Here is an 18,825-nt window from a genome sequence, read left to right on the forward strand (position 1 = left end):
GTATTTGGTCAGGGGAAAATTCAGGAAACATGGTCTGTATCTTCTTTTCTTTTAAGCTGTGAGGCGTGCCTCAGCTGTCTCACCTTGGCCACCAAGGACCAACAGCTCTCTGATCAACCATCAAAACAGAAAATATCTGTTTCTCCCCTCTTCATTCATCTGCAGAATGTCAATAGCTTCACTGCAAGTTGGAGAGGGGTTTTTATGTTTTTGCGCGCATTATCCACTTGACTGAGATTTTGAGTCAATAGCACCATGAGGATGGAAAGGGGTTTCTTGCAGGTTTGACACATTATTCACTCAACTTGCAAATCCTGTGGTGAGAAGCTCCAATTAGCAGATAGTGCTGAGTGCACACCTTTTTTCTGACTAGACAGAGGTAACAGCTTCCCACCTCAAGCCCATATGGCCCCCACTTCACGCAGTATAATTACAGGCATCCTTGGTATGAGAGAGATGTCATGTGTCTGCATTCGTATGTACCGGCACGACTGTAAGTATATGCATGCTTGAGTCAATTTTGAGAGGGGAAGGAAGGGGTGTGGGTATAACAAGAGACGGAGAAACAAAGTGAGGGAGTGAGGGGGAGACACACACGCACACAAAAACTCAGATGTGTTACCGAAGGTGTAAAAATCAATGTAGCGCAGGCAAAGCTTTTGCACCCCTGGTGCCGAGTGTGAGATTGCCTTCTGTAGCGTTTAATTACAGCCTTAGCCCCAGACCAGAGGAGCCCCATTGATTTTCCTTTAGTCCCCCCCCAGAGGAGCAGCCAAATAGAGAGGCTGGATCTGAGTATACACAGCAACGCAGGCTGGGCTCACAGGCACAACTCTCAAAGCTACTTCAATGGGGTGTTACAGAAACAAAGTCCAAACTCTCACTGGAGCAAATCCCATGTTGAGAGATAACCATGTGTGAGAAGCCCACTGCGGGCAGAGAGCCCAATGGCAATACACACAGCTTCACATGTTCTTTATCTTTATCACTGAGACAGTATAACACAAAATGGATTAAGCCTATGCTCGCCCATTAAGGCTTTATGTTTTGCTATTCTTAACTCATAATGACAGGTAAAAAATCTTCTGGTGACCAGGAAATTAAGTATTGTGCATCTCCAGACGTCCTGACTACAAGAGGCATTTTTTAACCCTAATATACAGTCATAATAAAATAGTATTGTTAAGCATGAATACTATGAGGGTAAAGTATAACAGCGATCCACCCGACGCGGCGGCATCACCCTGTCGGGGTTTATTTCACAACAATGACCCCCTAGCTGTACATTATTCCACTTATTACACGGCTATTTACTTAAGAAATCACAAATTTTACACAAAAACGGTCCTCCAGAGTCTGACATCAGAACTGCACCCATAGCAACAGCCTGTTATACATAGCAACAGTCTGTTATAAAGAAATAACAGACTGTAGAATGCTGTGATTGATCAGAATCGAGTATTCAACAAAGCCGTGTAATAAGAACATATATAAACTTCTTCTTTTAGAAGAACTGGTGCTTGTTGTAAATAACAAATGAATACTTACTGACAAAATAGTTCTGTTTTGAAAAAGTGGAAGCATCTATGACAGTAGAGAGTGCCTAACCTGTATGTTGAGCAGCAGGGAATGGTAGCGGGCAGTGAGTTGGGTGGCAGTAACGCTCACACGACTACTGATGTAGGTTTCCTCCAGAACCTGCTGGGCCATAGAGGAGAGGCCATCGACTTCTCCCTGCCGTGCAAGCACTGCGTCAATACAACCCTGTTCAGAAGGGACACAGAGAAATGTATAATTAGCTTCATGCTAAAGATATCCAGTCAAAAATATTCATGATTTAACTGTAAATCGTGTTTTTTATGAAATAAAAGGGCAAACGGGTGAAAAGGAAAACAATAAATAACAGATCACATCACAAACAAGATGAATGGGGCCAAGGGGTCTGAGTCCATCCTGTGTGTGTTGGTGTGTGTGTGTCCCTCTAAATGCAGGGAAGGAAAACACTGAGACTGTCTGACATCCTGACACTGGCAGGAAGCCTGCTCCAAAGGGAGGTGACCCAGTAGGGAAATACTCTGTCCCCTGCTGTTTTCTTTTAAATGCCTATTGTGAGTAGAGCGTATGCATAAGTAGGGAAAGTGGTTTATTATAGTGCAAGGCCCTGGGATGCTTCATGACTTTTATTTTGGAAGGCAAAATCTTATTATTGGCTTTGATATTGTTGTGGCCAAGGTTTGAGTGAGTAAATTGGCAGACATAATTTAAAGCTCTTTCAAAGGATTCAATTAGCTCTTTGCTTCTTAGGGCCTAAAAGATGAGCTGCTCATTATTCCTCTTGTTGTCCAAAATGTTGAATTAAAGTAACTGTTTATCTACAATATATCAGGTGTTAGTGAAGTTATTTGTTACTGTATGTGCATACTAGTGACAGATAAAAGGATATTTGCAAAAAATATTTGCAGAGGATAATATTTATGTCGAAAGAATGAAAAATACTTCAAAATTTGCATGAAAATGTGTGTTTCAAACACAGTAACAGTACATTTCTGTTATTAATATTGTGCGATTTCTTCCTTATGGTATTTTATTATAGGTCTTTCCCTGTCTTTCTCTGACCTTGAGTTTCTTCAGCTGAGTCTCTTTGGTGCCTCTGTCTGATCGCCGATGACGTCTGACGTTTGCCACCTTCTCCATCTCCTCCAGCCACTGGGCCAGGCTCAGGAACCGTTGGCCCATTTGCCTCAGTCTGGTCAGCGTGGAGCTCTGCTGGGTCTGAGTCTCCTCCAGACGGCCCTGGTAGGCCCCCCACTCCCGCTGAGCGGTGTCCAGCGCTCTGTCCTCAATCTGAGGTATACCCCAGGGGATGACTCTCTCTCTGCTGGTCAGCACAGAGGAGAGCAACGACTGGCCATTTGAGCAGCGTTCCTGCAGCAGCTGTAAGGAAAATAAAAAGGGAAGAACAAAGAAACTGTTTGATTGAAGAGTTTATAGTAGTTAGATTACTAAAAATCCATAAGGCCTTGTTAGAAACTTCTGTTTTTGTCTTTGTGTGATGACAGTTGTGTGTATGAGAGTGCACACTGCTACAAGAAGCTTTCTCTTACATTTGTACACTCCTAGTTCATGACAAATACATTATGCACAAAACTCCACAGGATCAATACCTGTAGCTGTTGCAGTGTCTTCTCTAGTGTATCCACGTTTCCCTCTGGATGGGACAACGAGACCAGAGTGGCCTGTTCCTGCTCCAGCCAATCCTCAAACACATGTAACCCCCTTTGATACTCCTGATGGACCAGCACCAGACCTTTGGCCTTACCGACCGCATTCTGCAAAACAACAGTTTGGAGACATTACTGGAAAGAAGAATATCCATTCAATATTATAGGTGCAGTGGAATTTTGTTATAAGAAAACACAATGGCCTGACTACTGACTTCAACTGTTTGAAACTGAACGACTGGACTATATGTTTACATAATATTGGAGTAGCAAAAATGTATGTAATAGAAACAGGTAGTTAAGCATTTTGCAGCCCTGATTCATGGTTACTACAAAGAAACTACCAAATGTTTCCAGGTAACATGTCACAGCATTAAATACATCATTTGTACAGTATTACCTTCAAACAAAAGGGAATGTTTGGAACATACATTACATACTCTCAAAACATATATATTTATTATTCAAACGCCTGCAGAGGAAAGAAATGAAACCATATGTTGTGTGTACTCAGTACCTTTGCCTTTTCTTTGAGGGCGTTGTATCTACATTGCAGCTGCTGCACCTCCTGCTGGGTAGTGTAGTGTTCAGCCATATTGGACCCCTTTGTGGCGATGGTCTCCAGAGGACTGCTGTGACTCAGTACTTCTTCATAGAGAAGCTGGAATGAAATAAGATCACACTCAGTGTAGTAAATCTATCTCCACTGGGAGGCTCTGGGGTAACTGCATGAGTCTATAGTAGGGTATTCAATGAAAAGAAGGAGATGTTTAATCTCAAGTTTACAAAACCTAGTCAAGCTTTTGAGCCAGCTAGTTATTATTATATTAGCGAGATGTGATACCTTGGTCTTTCCCAGGTTGGCGGTCTTGTCTCTCATCTCAGAGTACTGTCTGTCTGAGCAGCTAAGTGTCTCCTCAACACGGTCCATCCACAGCACAAACTGACCCACGTCCTCCTGATAGCTGGTCCACTGCGACAAAGCGCCCTCCAGCTGGCTGTTATATCAACATAATAATGTTAACACACAGGGAACAAACATAACACAAAACCAAGCAACGTACACGTGCATTTAAATCTAATTGTCCCTGTAACCTTTCAACTAACTGAAATCAATCAAGTGAAGCTAGACAGTTCCCCGTCCCATTTATCAACTAACTGACAGATTGATTGGTTCATGATGACAACCTTTTACACTGAATGGAGGCAGAAAGCAAGGAGTCCCATGAGTCTTTGAGGTCCTGGATCTGTTTGCGAACCACTGGGACCCCCTCAGCTGAAGTGTTCCTCTGGACCGCTTCTCCCCGCGTCAGAAGCATCTTCAGCTGGATCTCCCTCTCCTGACGAGCAGCCAGTAAGGCCTACAGACAGAACAGACATAAAATAACTATCTGTAGGCTAAAATAAATATCTTTACTTTGCTTTATATAACATGTTTTCCAGATGGGTGTATTCCCAGAACAGTTCCTAGGACATCATTTAGTCTGATGCACCGTCGTAAAACTTAACTGAATTATTTCCCTGTGTCAAGATACTGCTGTAGTGATGACCTTGGTATCAAGGGAGAACTGCTGAACTGATGTGGTTACACACTAAGGTTATAAACGCAAATCAACTATTATTGTATTATGTTGACATTTTAATAATTTTAAAATATATTTAACTTAGGGTGCTTTCACAAGCCAGAGTCCGTTTGGCTAGTCCTCGTCAGAGTGAAATTGATAATTCTGGTTCGTTTTCTATTTAGTCTGGTTCGGTTTCACAGTGCACAAATTAAAGCGGACCGAATAAAAAAAGATAATTTGATGAGGGGCGTGTACGAAGGAGCACATTTCTTTTTGTCTGGAGAGCTGCCACTTCAGGGAATCACAACACACTTCGAAATATTGCAGTCAAAGTGTTTTCATCAAGCAAACATCGGACTTCTGCAGAAGTCCAAGTCCGTCCTCTCCTATCCTGTCGTTTACCTGTGTGCATCTCAACAAATGCCCACACAGGCATACTGCGTTTTGGTTCGCTTGGAAACGGTCCGAGACCACCTCTCTTAAGCTGTTTTGGCCCGCACCAGAGTTTGATTACTGCATTCACAGCTGCCCAAATGAACCGCACCAGAGTTTGATTAAAACAGACTAAAAGTTGCCTTGTGAAAGCGCTCTTAGTATATATAGCTTGAGTAGTATTTACTTTGTAAAAGTACGATATCCCTTTCTGTATCTCCAGATTTCCCTACTAATTCAATGTAAATTAAATTCTATTTGGGTGTAAAAACGGACACAAAACTGCCAGACTTGGCTAATTACCAGCTGCTAAGCTGCAACAAGACCTGATTTTCTAATTTCTGAGACAATACTAATTTCCTGTAATCACTGAAAAGGCCAGCATGACATGAATGAAACGTATCACTGGGGAAGCATGGATAGTTTTTTGAGTCTAAAATTAACCAACAGCCCAATCTCAGAAAATTGTGGTGTATTCCCACCCGTCTTGTCCCTCCTTACTTCCAGCTGTAACATCCGGTCCTCTAACACGCCCTTGTCATTGGTGCTGGAGATGCAGGTGTTGAGGACCCTCTGGGCTTCACACACCCAATCCTGGAGCTCTTTAAGCCCCTGAGAAAAGAGGCGGTGCTCTCCTACGATACGTTCAATCCTGGAGGCCCTGTCCTGTAGAGATCAGAGCACAGCATTGTAATACACACTCTTCAAGTCTTTTAACGGTTCTGAGAAACAGATAAGCGCTGAGTTGAAAACAAAGAACACAATTGTTTCACAACAACAGTGTCTTCATATATTTGAAATTGCAGTCCTGTTTTTCCTCACAGACTTCTCCAGAGACTTTCCCACCCACACATTACAGCACAAACACAATGTATTTTGTTTGCAGTCATCACTCGTAAATCTTTAACATCGGTGTAACTGTAGAGCAGAGAGAGGCAGATCTACAATAATAATCTACAAGTGGCAATTTTAAATGATTTCATTCCTGTTTCCATGTCTGGCAGGGAAGAGGACCTATAAATAGCGCTCCACCAGCCAGCGGCAAAGTAAATAAATCTCATTCATCATCGTTGGGGCACTCCCATTGTCCTGAGGTAAGAGAATGGTGCTTCGAGGTCGGTGTAACGTTTTGTTCTACGCTGCATCAAATTAATCATAAGAGCGTGACCGATCTAATGAGAGCTTCAAAAAAGGTCAGATTCCCAAGCACTGACACGTTTCAGCTCTGGCATTTTAAAAGTGCTTCAGTGGATAAAGGGTGAAGCTCCGCAGCCTTGGCCTTTTTCATGTTGATGAGGCTGCAGCTGCGAGGACCTTTCGGAGGTGAAAGATAGATTTTTGTGCTCAGGTAAATTACTGTGGATACCGGGACTTTCTTGGGCGCAATATTTTACCCGAGGCAAGCTGATTACAGCAACCGTGACGGAGGAATAATGCATGACACAGCAAATAACAACAGTAAACAACGCGGCTGGACGGATTAGGCTCCATAGTGTTTAGCTCACACAGTACATGAATCAAGCGAGGCACATTTCAGCATGCTGCAGCATGTCTCAGACAGAAGCACAGATACAGTAAGGGGGACAAGAAAGGGGGGTACAGGGTGGGGGCAGTGTTACCTTGGTTAAGTTGCTAAGGGCTAGGTACTGTGCTGACAGCTGGGATACACGGTGGACGAAGCCCTTCCCGGCTGCTTGTCCCTCCCAGAGAAGATGAGCTCTTTCCTTGAGCCTGCCCAGCTCTGCCTCCCGACTGGCCATCTCCTCCAGTACACACTGGGCCAGTGCGAAGCAAAAGATGGAGATGGAAATGGAGAAATGAAGACGTAGGAGCAATAGGATGTGGGAGAAGAAATGGAGCACATTGGAGAGGAGTGTATGCACCATCACATTTTGAGTCAAGGGGGAAACGAAATGACAAAAAACATGAAAGCGATGACAGAGAAGGGAGGCACAGAGGAGGGACACAACGTTGGGTTAACATGTGACAAGAACAGACAGAGCAACGAGAGCACATCAAAATACATGGATAAAGACAGGGGGGAAGAACATCATAAAAAAACAGCATCAGCAGTATTTCTCTTGATGTTCATATTTGAATAGAAATGCGCTTATTCGGTTAGACACCACAGCTCAGAACAGAGGAAGGAGACAGGCCTGATAAAATACTGCAAAGGAGGGGGGCATATATGTGAAAAGGTAAAGAGGATTTTGCCAATGCCGGTTCAGACACTGAAGCCTGTATGTATTGTATTATACTTCAGGTGCTGGGGGAAGAAATGTAATTGCTTGCAGGGCCAGACAAAAGGCAACGAGGAGGAGTGCTACAGTGGGAGACAGAGTAAATACAAAAATAGCAACAACGATAAGGGCAGAGCTTTGAGATGGGCTTGATATATTTTTCTCTATTGTCAGTTTTATCTTCTTAACGCTCCGTGCCTCTCTTCCTCTTTTTGTCTCTGCCAGACACGGCAGAGGCTGTTATCGCATCCTGAAAAAGGGCCTTTTAGCCACGCAGCGCTTCAGCGGTGACAGAAGGAGAATTAATTAGATTTCTGGACTTTTCCTCTGACTATTGTGTCAAGACGCTGCTCTATTTTGATCCGGTGGTGCTCGACAAATGTAATTAGTTCCTTCTCTTTTCCCAGCTGATTTCAGATTGCACTTTAGGGATGCATATCTGATGGAGAGCTACAACTATTTAGTATCCTTTGAAAATCTACTTAATATTCAATTTATGTTGTAATGAAGGGGTTTATTTGAGTGAAGAGAGGAAATGAGACAATGTCAGAGATAGCAGCTGAGAAGAGAACTGTAAAAGGAGCACTCTCAGTGTGACATAATGCAATTAAACAGAAAATGGATCCTACATTATGGAAACATATTGCTCAAGGAGTGGCTATAAAACACTGTCAAAACTAGGCTGTCCCATGAATAATAACCAGAACAATTACAGGAGTAATGCATTTTAAGAGAGCTGTGATGTTCAGCTGTGACGAATACCGTGAGGAATCAGGAATCCACTGGTAACTATAAGGAGCATGACCTCAGTCCTCCACAATACCTGTAGTTTGCTGAGCTCCTGTTTCTTCGTTGGAAGGTCGTGTAACCGAGCGCTGCTCTCCTGAACTCTGACCTCCGTGCTGTTCAGCCAGTCATATAGAGGCTCAGCACTGGCCTCAAACTCCGTCATCTGGGACTGAAGGTTCTGGAAATGAGACATTTAACTTGTCAAATACAACTAGAAACATGATCATATGAACTGACTCTGCACAAACTGATATAACTCAGTTTATTAGATGAAGTAAAACAAAATTATGTATTCATTATTCTCTGGCATCAGATCTAAGATGCATGGAAAATCCATATCAATATCTCTATATACAGTATATAGTGTTAATAATAAGCAAGGTTCCCACTCTTTTTTCCAGGACAGACATGTTCAGTGATGATCTAGCTGGTATGAAAGACAAAGATCGCGCCATACACTAATATGTTCCTCTCTGTGGAAGTCTGATTTAAAAAGCGTGCAGTCTATGGCTATAACTTATCTATGAAAACATCTCTTTCATGCATAGAAATGATGACAAATTGTTCATAGAATAATGCAAATACACCTGCAGATGTAGGCAAACTGATTTAACATTATTCAAACAAGTTGGGAAGAAAGCAACGTTATGTTATGTCATCCACGTGACGTGACTTGGGGGTGTGTTCACTGCATTTCCGCAGCATAAAAGAGAGCGGCCTACTCAAAATACTCTCAACCATAAACTACCATTTGAACATTCATATGATCCTGAACAGAACTTAACGTTAGTTAGTTCTGATAGATAGAAAGGAAAATGTTGAAATAATTTTCTGGGACGTTTTACTTTTTTTCTCATTTTCCATGTGTTTCCAATGACTGGAAAATTATTTTCCAGGTTTTTCAGGACACATGGGAACCCTGAAGAGGTAGGCAACAGGGAAACAGACACAAACATAGAAATACTGTATACAAATAATAAACATCGAAACTGTACAGTCAACCATTTTTTAACCATATATCCCTCTGAGATCCAGTTTGTCTCTTTCAGGGGAGACCTTAGCCAAGAAAGCAGCATTCAAAACAAAAGTGAATTTTAACCAACCTTGAGTGCATCTTCCCTCGTCTGCAGGTTATTCATCAGGCTCTTCCAGTCCTCTCTGGCGTTTTCCACCTTGGCCTTGATTGCCTCCACTCTGTCTTTGGACACCACAGCCATCAGCAGCTCCCCGCTGGCTCCTACTGTACTCAGCCTGGCCTGGCCATGCTCCCTGTCACTCAGGAACTCCTGTGGGGATACACAGACAAAGGCAAAGGAACTGTGACTATTTAACACAAACACACACACACACACACGCACAAAGGCAAGAGGGGGTGAAAGTGAAAAAAGAAATGGACTGATTGACCAACCCCAACTTCTTTTTGTCTTCCACTTCTGATGCAATGGCTGATGGGTAACTGAAATCAATATGGCCATTCTCTACACGACCAACAGATTTTTTTTCCGTTGTCCCAGCAGGATCTCACTTTACATGGTCAAAAGCAGTAATTAGACCGAGCCATTACCAATTCCATATGCGTGGGCAGAAGGAGGGGCTTGACCCCGGGAGGCAATCACAGATAAGGACGGTACAGTGAGGCTGAAATGTGTTGGTTTTTACACAGCTCCTCCGTACCCACCCACTGAACATGTACACACACATCCACACACACACACACACCCCCCTCCCTCAGAGATGAGTCGATGACAGTAGCGCAGCAGGGACCACTCCACCATCTGTGCAGTCAGCACATCACTTACACACTCTACAGCTTCAGCCTCCTCACACACACACACACATACTTGGTACAGTCACACACAAGCATATGAAGTCTTTCTTCATCTGTGTCTCTTTATTTCTTCTCTCTTCATTCACAGATTTTTTTTTCACACTTACTACCATTCTCCCCCCCTGCTAATGTCATTGTATACCACCAATTAAGCGTGACACAGCGGATGCCCCCGCCCCTCCCACGCTGAACCCTCCTGGAGGTCAGCCATGTGGAAACATTGTTCTACATTCCTCACCAAGTCAATAATAAATAAAACATGCTCCGCCTCTGTATTCCTCTCTCCTTCACTGAGATATACTCTGTGACATTCCCTCTCATCCTCAAGGCTACACTAGAAACTTCTGAAGGAGCACACACAGAACCTCTCCTTCTTTGACATGCTTTTGGAAAATTATCTCTTCAAGTAACCCAATGTTCTTTTGACACTCTGAACTGCGTCTTTGTGTGAACTTCTAACTTCATTCTAACTAATAGATATCACCATGACACTTCCCCAGTTGATTGCTTACATTAAGGCAAGTTTTTTTTTTGTATTACAAGTTTTCTGAAATGTTCATGTTTAAACATGCAAATGAGGCATTATCTTATTAAATATGTATCATGTATCATTTGTGTATGTAAGTGCTACTGTGGAGATCTCTGGCTTAGAGTAAGAGGAGGAAAACTCATTTTGAGAAAACAGCCTTTAAAGATATGTATTGTAAAATTCCCTACATTTTGCAAGACACTACAGGTGAATAGGGTAAACCATTTTAACTAATAAATATCACCATGAAACTTCCCCAGTTCATTATTATGACATTACGACAATTTGTATTACAAGTTTTCTGAAATGTTATGTTTAAATCTGCAAATGAGTCATCATCTAATGCTAACTTTTGGTGAATTTAAGAGAAATCTACTGAGGCAAATAGAAAAAGTGAAGTAAAATAAACATCTAAATGTGTATTTTGGATGTTTTCTTTCCACTAGTCTGAAAGAAGACATGTTATGGAAGCATAATAGTCCAAAATCTCAGAATTGACAAGTGTAGTTTCATGTGTACCCGCACTGAATACAAATCAAGCCCTGCGCTTTATGAGTGCAGAATTATTGTCTTACTACTTATGCTTGGCTCAAAGCAATAATGATAATTCCTCGGTGGTAATGTAGTGGTGGACATGGTCAGGTGTCTGAGAGGTAATTAACTGTCTGGTGCAGGGATGTGGGGACTACCTTAACCGACGAGCACCTGACTCTTGGCCAGGGCCCTGGGGTGCTCTAAAGAGGCTGCCAGACTGTTACACCTACCAGCTTCTCAGAGAAAGACTTCTCAGAAAGAGAGACACACAAATATTTTTTGAAGAGAATGGCACAGAGACCCCGCTGTGGAGCTTTCTCTTATCCCTCTTGGCTATGTGCCCACTTTCAGCTTATGCAGCCTACGGCCACTCCGACAAGCCCACCAGAGGACACTCAACAGTGGGCATGTCAATACAGACATCCCCTCGAGCAATCTCCAATTGAAATTGGATTGATTCTTCAACTATTACATCATTTCATTTTCAGCTATTTCCTTTGTGGTGGCAATCTTTGCTTAGCCTGCACAATCCATGTACAGCAATTAAAAGCTAGCACTGGTTTGTAACTGTGGATTTAGAGTGGACACAAATTTATGAGGATTTAAAGGGATAGTTTAGGTGTTTTGAAGTGAGATTGTATGAGGTATTTATCCATAGTCAGTGTATTACCTGCAGTATAAGGCGGTCGTCACGCCCCCCAGTTTGGAGAAACAGACAGGAGTCACCACACGGAAGCAAAGCAACGTACTGCTGTGGACGGGGCTGGAAGCAAAACGTATTTTAGCCACCTAAAAGAAATGCTCACGTAAAAAAATCAATATCAGTTTAAGAGTACGCTATATTTAGAATATTTTCGCCGGTTTACCTTGCTGTCAGACAGCCCTTTACCACGGGGAACTGAACAGCCGTTTAATCCATCTATGCTCTCGCCAAAGCAACCAGACTCCATAAAAAAATATATATATTTTACCTCACATAACACGGGAGTTGCTGGTCTACTGCTGCCTCGATCGGTTAGTTTGTTTGTGTTATTGTGTGACTTTGGTGAATCTGAACTAACCAAAGTCACACAATAACACAAACAAACTAACTGATCGAGGCAACAGTAGACCAGCAACTCCGGTGTTCTGTGAGGTAAAATATTTTTTTATTTATGGAGTCTGGTTGCTTTGGCAAGAGCATAGATAACGGCTTCGGTTCCCCGTCAGAAACATAGACTGTATAGCTGTCTGACTGCAATGTAAACTGGCAAAAATATTCTAAATGAAGTGTACACTTAAACTGATATTGATTTTTTTAAAATGAACCTTTCTTTTAGGTGGCTAAGATATGTTTTGCTGCCAGACCCGTCCAAAGCAGTACATAGCTGGTCACCAAACTGGGGGCGTGCCAACCATCATCTACTGTAGGTAATGCTCTGACTATTAATAAGTACCTCAGACAACCCCACTTCAAAACACCCAAACTATCCCTTTAAAGCTTCTTAAGCAGCAGTAGCAGCCCAAAGGTTGAAGATTGTTGATTTCATTCCCACAACAGGCTGAATAACTCTGGTTTATGTTAGTAACTAAATTACTCTTCCCTAACTCCACCATCAACAGCTATTTGCTCTGAAATCATTACTGACTCACTGGAGCTGGTTAATGGGCTATAGTGTGAGGCTATATGGCCATTCTGGGTGGCAGTCAGACATGACCGTATGAATGAGTATTATTACCTATCCTGCAACCAAAGTTATTAAAAATGTAGGTCTTTCTCAAAAGGCTGGATTGGAGTCAGTGACATTCAAATAAAAATCAATTCTACTTCTTTCTATCCCTGAATAAGAAAAACAAAATGTGATTCAATCTGTATATTTGCTGTTCTGTGTCTGGTAGCTCTGTCCTGGGGAAACACTTTATATTTCCAGCAGCAATAAAGATAATCAAAACTGAGTAAGTAAGCAGTAATAATAAAAAAAAAGTGTGATTTCCAAGAGATATCTGTAATCTGCAGATGCAAAAACACCACGGTGAGGAGGACCACAATTTTATGTCACCAATGTTTTAAGAACATAGCAAGAATTTAACGGATGTCTACTCTAAATAAGAGCTGAGAAAAAGATGTCTCTTACTTGGATCCTCTGCAGAGCGGTGGAGGCCTCGGCGACACTCTGTGGCACATCAAAGCATTTGGCGGTGCTGATTTTGGCGTTGACCAACCATTGCTGGAAGTCTCTCAAGGCTGCACGGAACCGCTGCTCCAACAAGCGCTCCTTATTTTGACACTCCCTGGATGCACGAAGACTGAGACTGGAGGACAAGAGACAAGAAAGGGGTTACAAACAGTCTGTCTGTCTACTGCCCATGTGCTCGTCAAAACAAAGAGCATGCATGTGCAGATGCTCGGATACTGTACAAGCTGTCTTCGCGTTATGGAGGAGGAGGAGAAGAAAGGGAAGCCTGGAAGATGATGAGCAGGAGTGAGAAGCGGGCAGGTGGAGAAATGGCAAATCGGGTGAAGTGGAAGGAATGAGCGTTGGGGCAAAGAGTGGGGGATGGTGGTGAGGGGGAACTGCGTAGGAGGGGGTTGAGAGGCAACATATGAGTGGGGCAAGAGTTCACAGGGGTGACAAGACGGAGAGAATGAGGGATGACAGATTGATGCTGTAAGAAACAGGGTGAGATGGAAACAATATGGCAGGGATACAGTATGTGAGGGAGATGATATATTAAAGGTATATTAAAGGGATACTACAGGGATAGCTGTATTTTTTCACCAGGGACTGCGAATTCTTTCTGTTGTTCATATATCCTTCAGAGTCTATAGCTGGAACCATGAAATACAGCAACCATACAGACTGATAAAAACAGGCATTTGAAGCAAAGTGAAGGACATTTAGTACTGTATGCTGTAAAAAAAAAAAAGGTGTTGAATGTTGAATAAAACTGAAGTTTAAAATGTTCAAATTCCTCTTTAAGTGACAGAAGGAATGAATAAAGACAGGAAGGAAGTAAAACCATGAACCGCAAGTTACATTTTAAGGTTAATAGTAAGAGTGCAGCCCTATTGGCAGACAAGAACGTCAACATTGGATGATTGTGCAAAATCCAGAATTACGTTCAATAGCAAAACATTTTTATGTCCGATGCTGGTGTTTTTATAAATCTCACTTTCTACGATATTTGCATGGCAACTACAGTGTGGTTAAGATCAGGGAAAGATTGGCAAAAATGAACATGTTACAAGCCCATGCACCACCTCTTTCTTTTCACTTTGCTATATGCTGTAATAGAGCACACTACTCCCTGCATTGGCACTGAACAAACTGTACAATATGGATGTAGCTTCTAGGGATACTGGCCTGTGTAATGTATGGGTAAATTAATCCCTTTCTTTATACTCCATGCAAGTAGGAAACTTTAATTGCACAAACATTATTTACAATTAATAGTATGCAAAATCAAAATGTGCATAAAACACAAATGAGGGAGATGTAGGACGGAAAAGAGTCATTGGGTTTCATACATATTGGGGCAGTGGGTGAAGGTTAAAGAGGGAGACTGGAAGACGTGATGGAAAGGATTACAGAAGGGAAACAAGGTGCGCAGCTGTTTAAGCATCGGTTACTGTCCAAAGGGAGGCATGAAAAAGCGAGGCAAAAGCACACACAACCTTCTCTCGACACACACTTTCACATACACACACACCCTTGAGTTTTAATGATGCGGTGAGAGCATGAAAGGGTAGTACATTGGGGATGGCATGAGAGTGGAAGAAGCACTTTTTTCTGCTGTGACAGACAAAATCTGGCATGTGCTATGAAAAGGACAGAGGAGTAACTGCCTTTTCCTGCTCTATCTCCTCTCCTCTGACTCTCTTTTTTCACTCCGTCTCCCTCCTTGCTCTTCTTTCTGCAGTGCTTAATGCAGGACAGGTGCAAAGAGCACACAGGCCAAGTCTATTACAGACTAAAAAGCCCAGTGAATGAGGAAGGGTGCTGTTTTTGCCAATCAGCAGCCAAAGCCAATTACCCGCCAAAGCATCTCCAACAAGTTGACCTCACTCAGGTTTTCTGCCAATAAATGTTAGTCACAGTGCTTCATCCCCACTACTCTGCAAAAAGTTAATATGACATCCATGCAAATTAAGTACATTATTATTATTATACTATTATTAGAGCTGTCCTCGACCAAAGAAATTCTTAGTCGACTAACAGATTACTTGATATAATCGACAGAAGAATCACACAAAAGTAGCACTTTAAATCTTCTGTTTACCAGAGATGTGTTCATAAGTTTCTTAGAAATAAGTCACTAAGACCAAAACGATGAAATCGACTTATCGTATAAGTGGGGGCAGCCCTGCAGTAGTTATTATCATTAATTTGTGCAACTGCAGACCTTCATACTTGTGTATGCATGTGTTGAATATTTATGGTTGTATGCCCGCATGTTCTTTTGCATGCACCGCTGTTCTGTTGAATAGGCATTGCATGGTGTGTTCACAAACAAGTGCTAAATGAACACAGGCTCACTTGTGGGCTCAAAAGAAGGCAATTAAAGCGCATGGAAAAAAAAGATCATCCAAATGTAACTGATTTCCCTCAAATCACACTCAGCCTTGCATAAAATTAAACCGGAAGGTTTAGAAGGACACAAACCAAAACATACACGTCGAACATGCAGAGGTGAAAGGAAGGTAGTTCAATGTCGCATAGCAACTGGTGGCTCCGGTGCTCTCTGTCACCTTTAGCCTTCATCTGGCTGACACATATGTCAGAACTCAGTGTGCGAGATGGCCACACACACACACACACATAAACACACTCCTCTAATACAAATTAGCTTGTAAAACTGAGCACTAACCCGGCCCACTCAGACATAAGAGGGTTGTTTTTGGGGGGAGAACGCTGCCCTTCTTCTATTGTGGTTCTGGTGTTGTGTTGGAATGAATGAGTGTGTTATGCATGGTCTGTTGTGTGCATTTTTCTTACTATGTGCAAGGCTGTCAAAGTTAACACGATTATAACGCGTTAACGCAAATTAGTTTTAACTCCAATAATGTCTTTAACGCATTAACGCAATCAATCTTTCTGATGTTGTAGTAGAGTGAAGATCCTGGTATCATATGAAACTAGAAAGCCTAAGGAATCCATTGGTACTAACCATGTCATACTAGCTTGTTGCAAAGGAGGTTAAATAACGCTCCAAACGTGCGCTAAATTTTGGCGAGGAAAAACTGGCATGGCCTGACCTCAAGATATGTGAATGAAAATGGGTTCTATTGGTACCCACGAGTCTCCCATTTACAGACATGCCCACTTTATGATAATCACATGCAGTTTGGGGCAAGTCATAGTCAAGTCAGCACACTGACACACTGACAGCTGTTGTTGCCTGTTGGGCTTCAGTTCGCCATGTTATGATTTGAGCATATTGTTTTATGCTAAATGTAGTACCTGTGAGGGTTTCTGGACAATATTTGTCAATGTTTTGTGTTGTTAATTGATATCCAATAACAAATATATACATACATTTGCATAAAGCAGCATATTTGTCCACTCCCATGTTGATAAGAGTATTAAATACTTGACAAATCTCCCTTTAAGATACATTTTGAATAGATGAAAAATGTGTTATTAATTTGCGATTAATCACGATTAATCACGGACAATCATGCGGTTAATTGTGATTAAATATTTGAATCAATTGACAGCCCAAGTTGTCTATAAAATCAGAAAATGGTGAAAAATGTCGATCAGTGTTTCCCAAAGCCCAAGATGACGTCCTCAAATGTCTTGTTTTGTCCACAACTCAAAGATAATCAGTCTACTGTCATAGAGGAGTAAAGAAACCAGAAAATAATCACCTTTAAGAAGCTGGAATCAGAGTTTTTACGGTTAGAGTTTAACCGATTAATCAATTATCAAAATAGTTGGTGATTAATTTAATAGTTGACAACTTAATTATTAATCGAATGATCGTTGCAGCTCTATCAATATGATATACGATATGGCAAATATATGCGAAAATCCTATAAATAATCTAACATTAACAGCAATTATACAATAATGCAAGGCAGCGATGTACTATTGTTATGCATTGCACGAAACAAAATGTGCAAAAAATGAGTTTTTAATTACAGCTTAATCTGAATTATTCAACAATAATGTGGTAAGATCAAATCATCAAGATATAAATCCGCTGAAAGTCCATAGCTGACAATAAGAAGTGATCACCCAGCCTTAGTCAACAAAATCTCACTTTCATCTCAAATCCACACATAACTAAAACAAACACCAAAAGTATTTTCCACCACACGTTTACTGAAGCAGAAAGACTCGTCTCACCTGTTGTGCTGTTTGATCAGCGCGGTGACCCGGTCGGACTGTGAGCCCAGGTCTCTGGAGTATCGCACCAGGTCGTTCAGTTGGCCTTTCAACTTCTCTGCCATCGGCTCGGCGCTCTGCAAGCCCTCCAGTATTTCCTAAACAACACAAAACAGACGCCAGCTGGCTCAGCGTGTGTACTGTACGTGTGTCAAGGAGAGACAAGCACCCAACGGATCTGCATGACACCCTTCAATAAGTGCATTCCTATTCACACCCTGGCTTCGTCTTTTTAGCTCTTCTCACATTCAAATTCACACACACACACACACACACACACACACACACACACACACACACACACACACACACATACAGACGCTCCAACACATACTCACAGTGCTGCTTGTACAATAGCATTTCTGTTCTTCGCCGAGTGTGGCAGGAAGGAGCTGCGGATAACGTTCTCCCGCTCTCCTCAGCGTGCCTCACATTCTGCACTCACACAGTCATGAATCCTGTCCCATGAAATATGTACAAGCTCTCTCTCTCTCTCTGTGTGTGTCTCTGACTCTCGCCCGCTCGCTCTCTTTCTGACGTATGACCAATAAACAACCCTCCCTCCCTCCCTGTTCTCCTGGACTCGTTGCTCTCTTCTCCTTCCCTCCTCCTATGGTTCTTCTACTTTCTCTTCCCTCCTCTCTCCTCTTTCTCTCTCCCTCCTCCCACTCCTTGCACTCATTCCCTCTCACACATTTCTTCCTCCTTCTCACTCTCTCACGGTTTCTCCCAGTGGAATTCAGCTGTCAGCCCTCACAGATGCAGGATTGGTTCAAACGCACACAAACGAGCGCGTAACGAAAACAAGGCTGGACACAGGAAACAGGCTGGAGGAGGAGGAGGAGAAGAGAGAGAGAGAAGCGGAGGAGGGGGGGAAGACTCCTCCTCTGTTCTTTGACAGCCCCAAATTGAGGAAAACCAGAGAAAGGCATGGCCGAAGAAGCCCGGGGAGGAGTGTTAGGGTGTGCGTGCTGGCATGGCCTTGACAATATAGAGAAATTGTCACACTGTAAACATCCTGTGGAGGTTAGAAACAGAGCAGCAGGGGAGGTGAGGAGCAAGAGCATCTAAGAAACAACCCCTGCAGTCGGGGGAAGACATCACTGTACACTTCAGTTCAAACAAGTCAGAGTACAGAAAAGGGAAAGAGGCAGGAACTGAAAGGGGGAATGTTTGGGAGGCAGAGATAGTGGAAAATAATGGCTAAAATAAACAAAAGGGGGAGGGGACAGAAGACAGAATGAGGAGAAAACAAGAGAAACTGATGGGATTGTGGCTGTCACTCCTTCGTCATCCCAGTAAAGCTGATTTACAAA

At 42.4% G+C, this 18,825-nt stretch overlaps 1 protein-coding gene across 11 annotated transcripts in view; it reads right to left on the reverse strand.

Moving 5' to 3' along the window:
• The window catches only part of LOC141755761 (nesprin-1-like), a 97,312-nt gene that overhangs the window by 65,230 nt on the left and 13,257 nt on the right, over positions 1–18,825 (reverse strand). For 9 of the 11 annotated variants that reach the window (XM_074614936.1, XM_074614941.1, XM_074614940.1 and 6 more), the window contains 12 exons: positions 17,471–17,607; positions 13,253–13,430; positions 9,351–9,533; positions 8,282–8,425; positions 6,838–6,993; positions 5,720–5,884; positions 4,410–4,582; positions 4,066–4,219; positions 3,739–3,882; positions 3,165–3,329; positions 2,617–2,934; positions 1,609–1,764 (listed from right to left, as the gene is read on the reverse strand). In XM_074614936.1, coding sequence (XP_074471037.1) covers positions 1,609–1,764; positions 2,617–2,934; positions 3,165–3,329; positions 3,739–3,882; positions 4,066–4,219; positions 4,410–4,582; positions 5,720–5,884; positions 6,838–6,993; positions 8,282–8,425; positions 9,351–9,533; positions 13,253–13,430; positions 17,471–17,607 — 2,073 coding nt within the window. Of the gene's footprint in view, positions 1–1,608; positions 1,765–2,616; positions 2,935–3,164; positions 3,330–3,738; positions 3,883–4,065; positions 4,220–4,409; positions 4,583–5,719; positions 5,885–6,837; positions 6,994–8,281; positions 8,426–9,350; positions 9,534–13,252; positions 13,431–17,470; positions 17,608–17,847; positions 18,068–18,825 lie in introns of those variants that run through there. The other 2 variants (XM_074614946.1, XM_074614942.1) reach the window with 2 other exon arrangements.

This window comes from Sebastes fasciatus, chromosome 18 (genome assembly GCF_043250625.1).
Source record: "Sebastes fasciatus isolate fSebFas1 chromosome 18, fSebFas1.pri, whole genome shotgun sequence".
Classification (NCBI taxonomy): Eukaryota; Metazoa; Chordata; class Actinopteri; order Perciformes; family Sebastidae; genus Sebastes; species Sebastes fasciatus.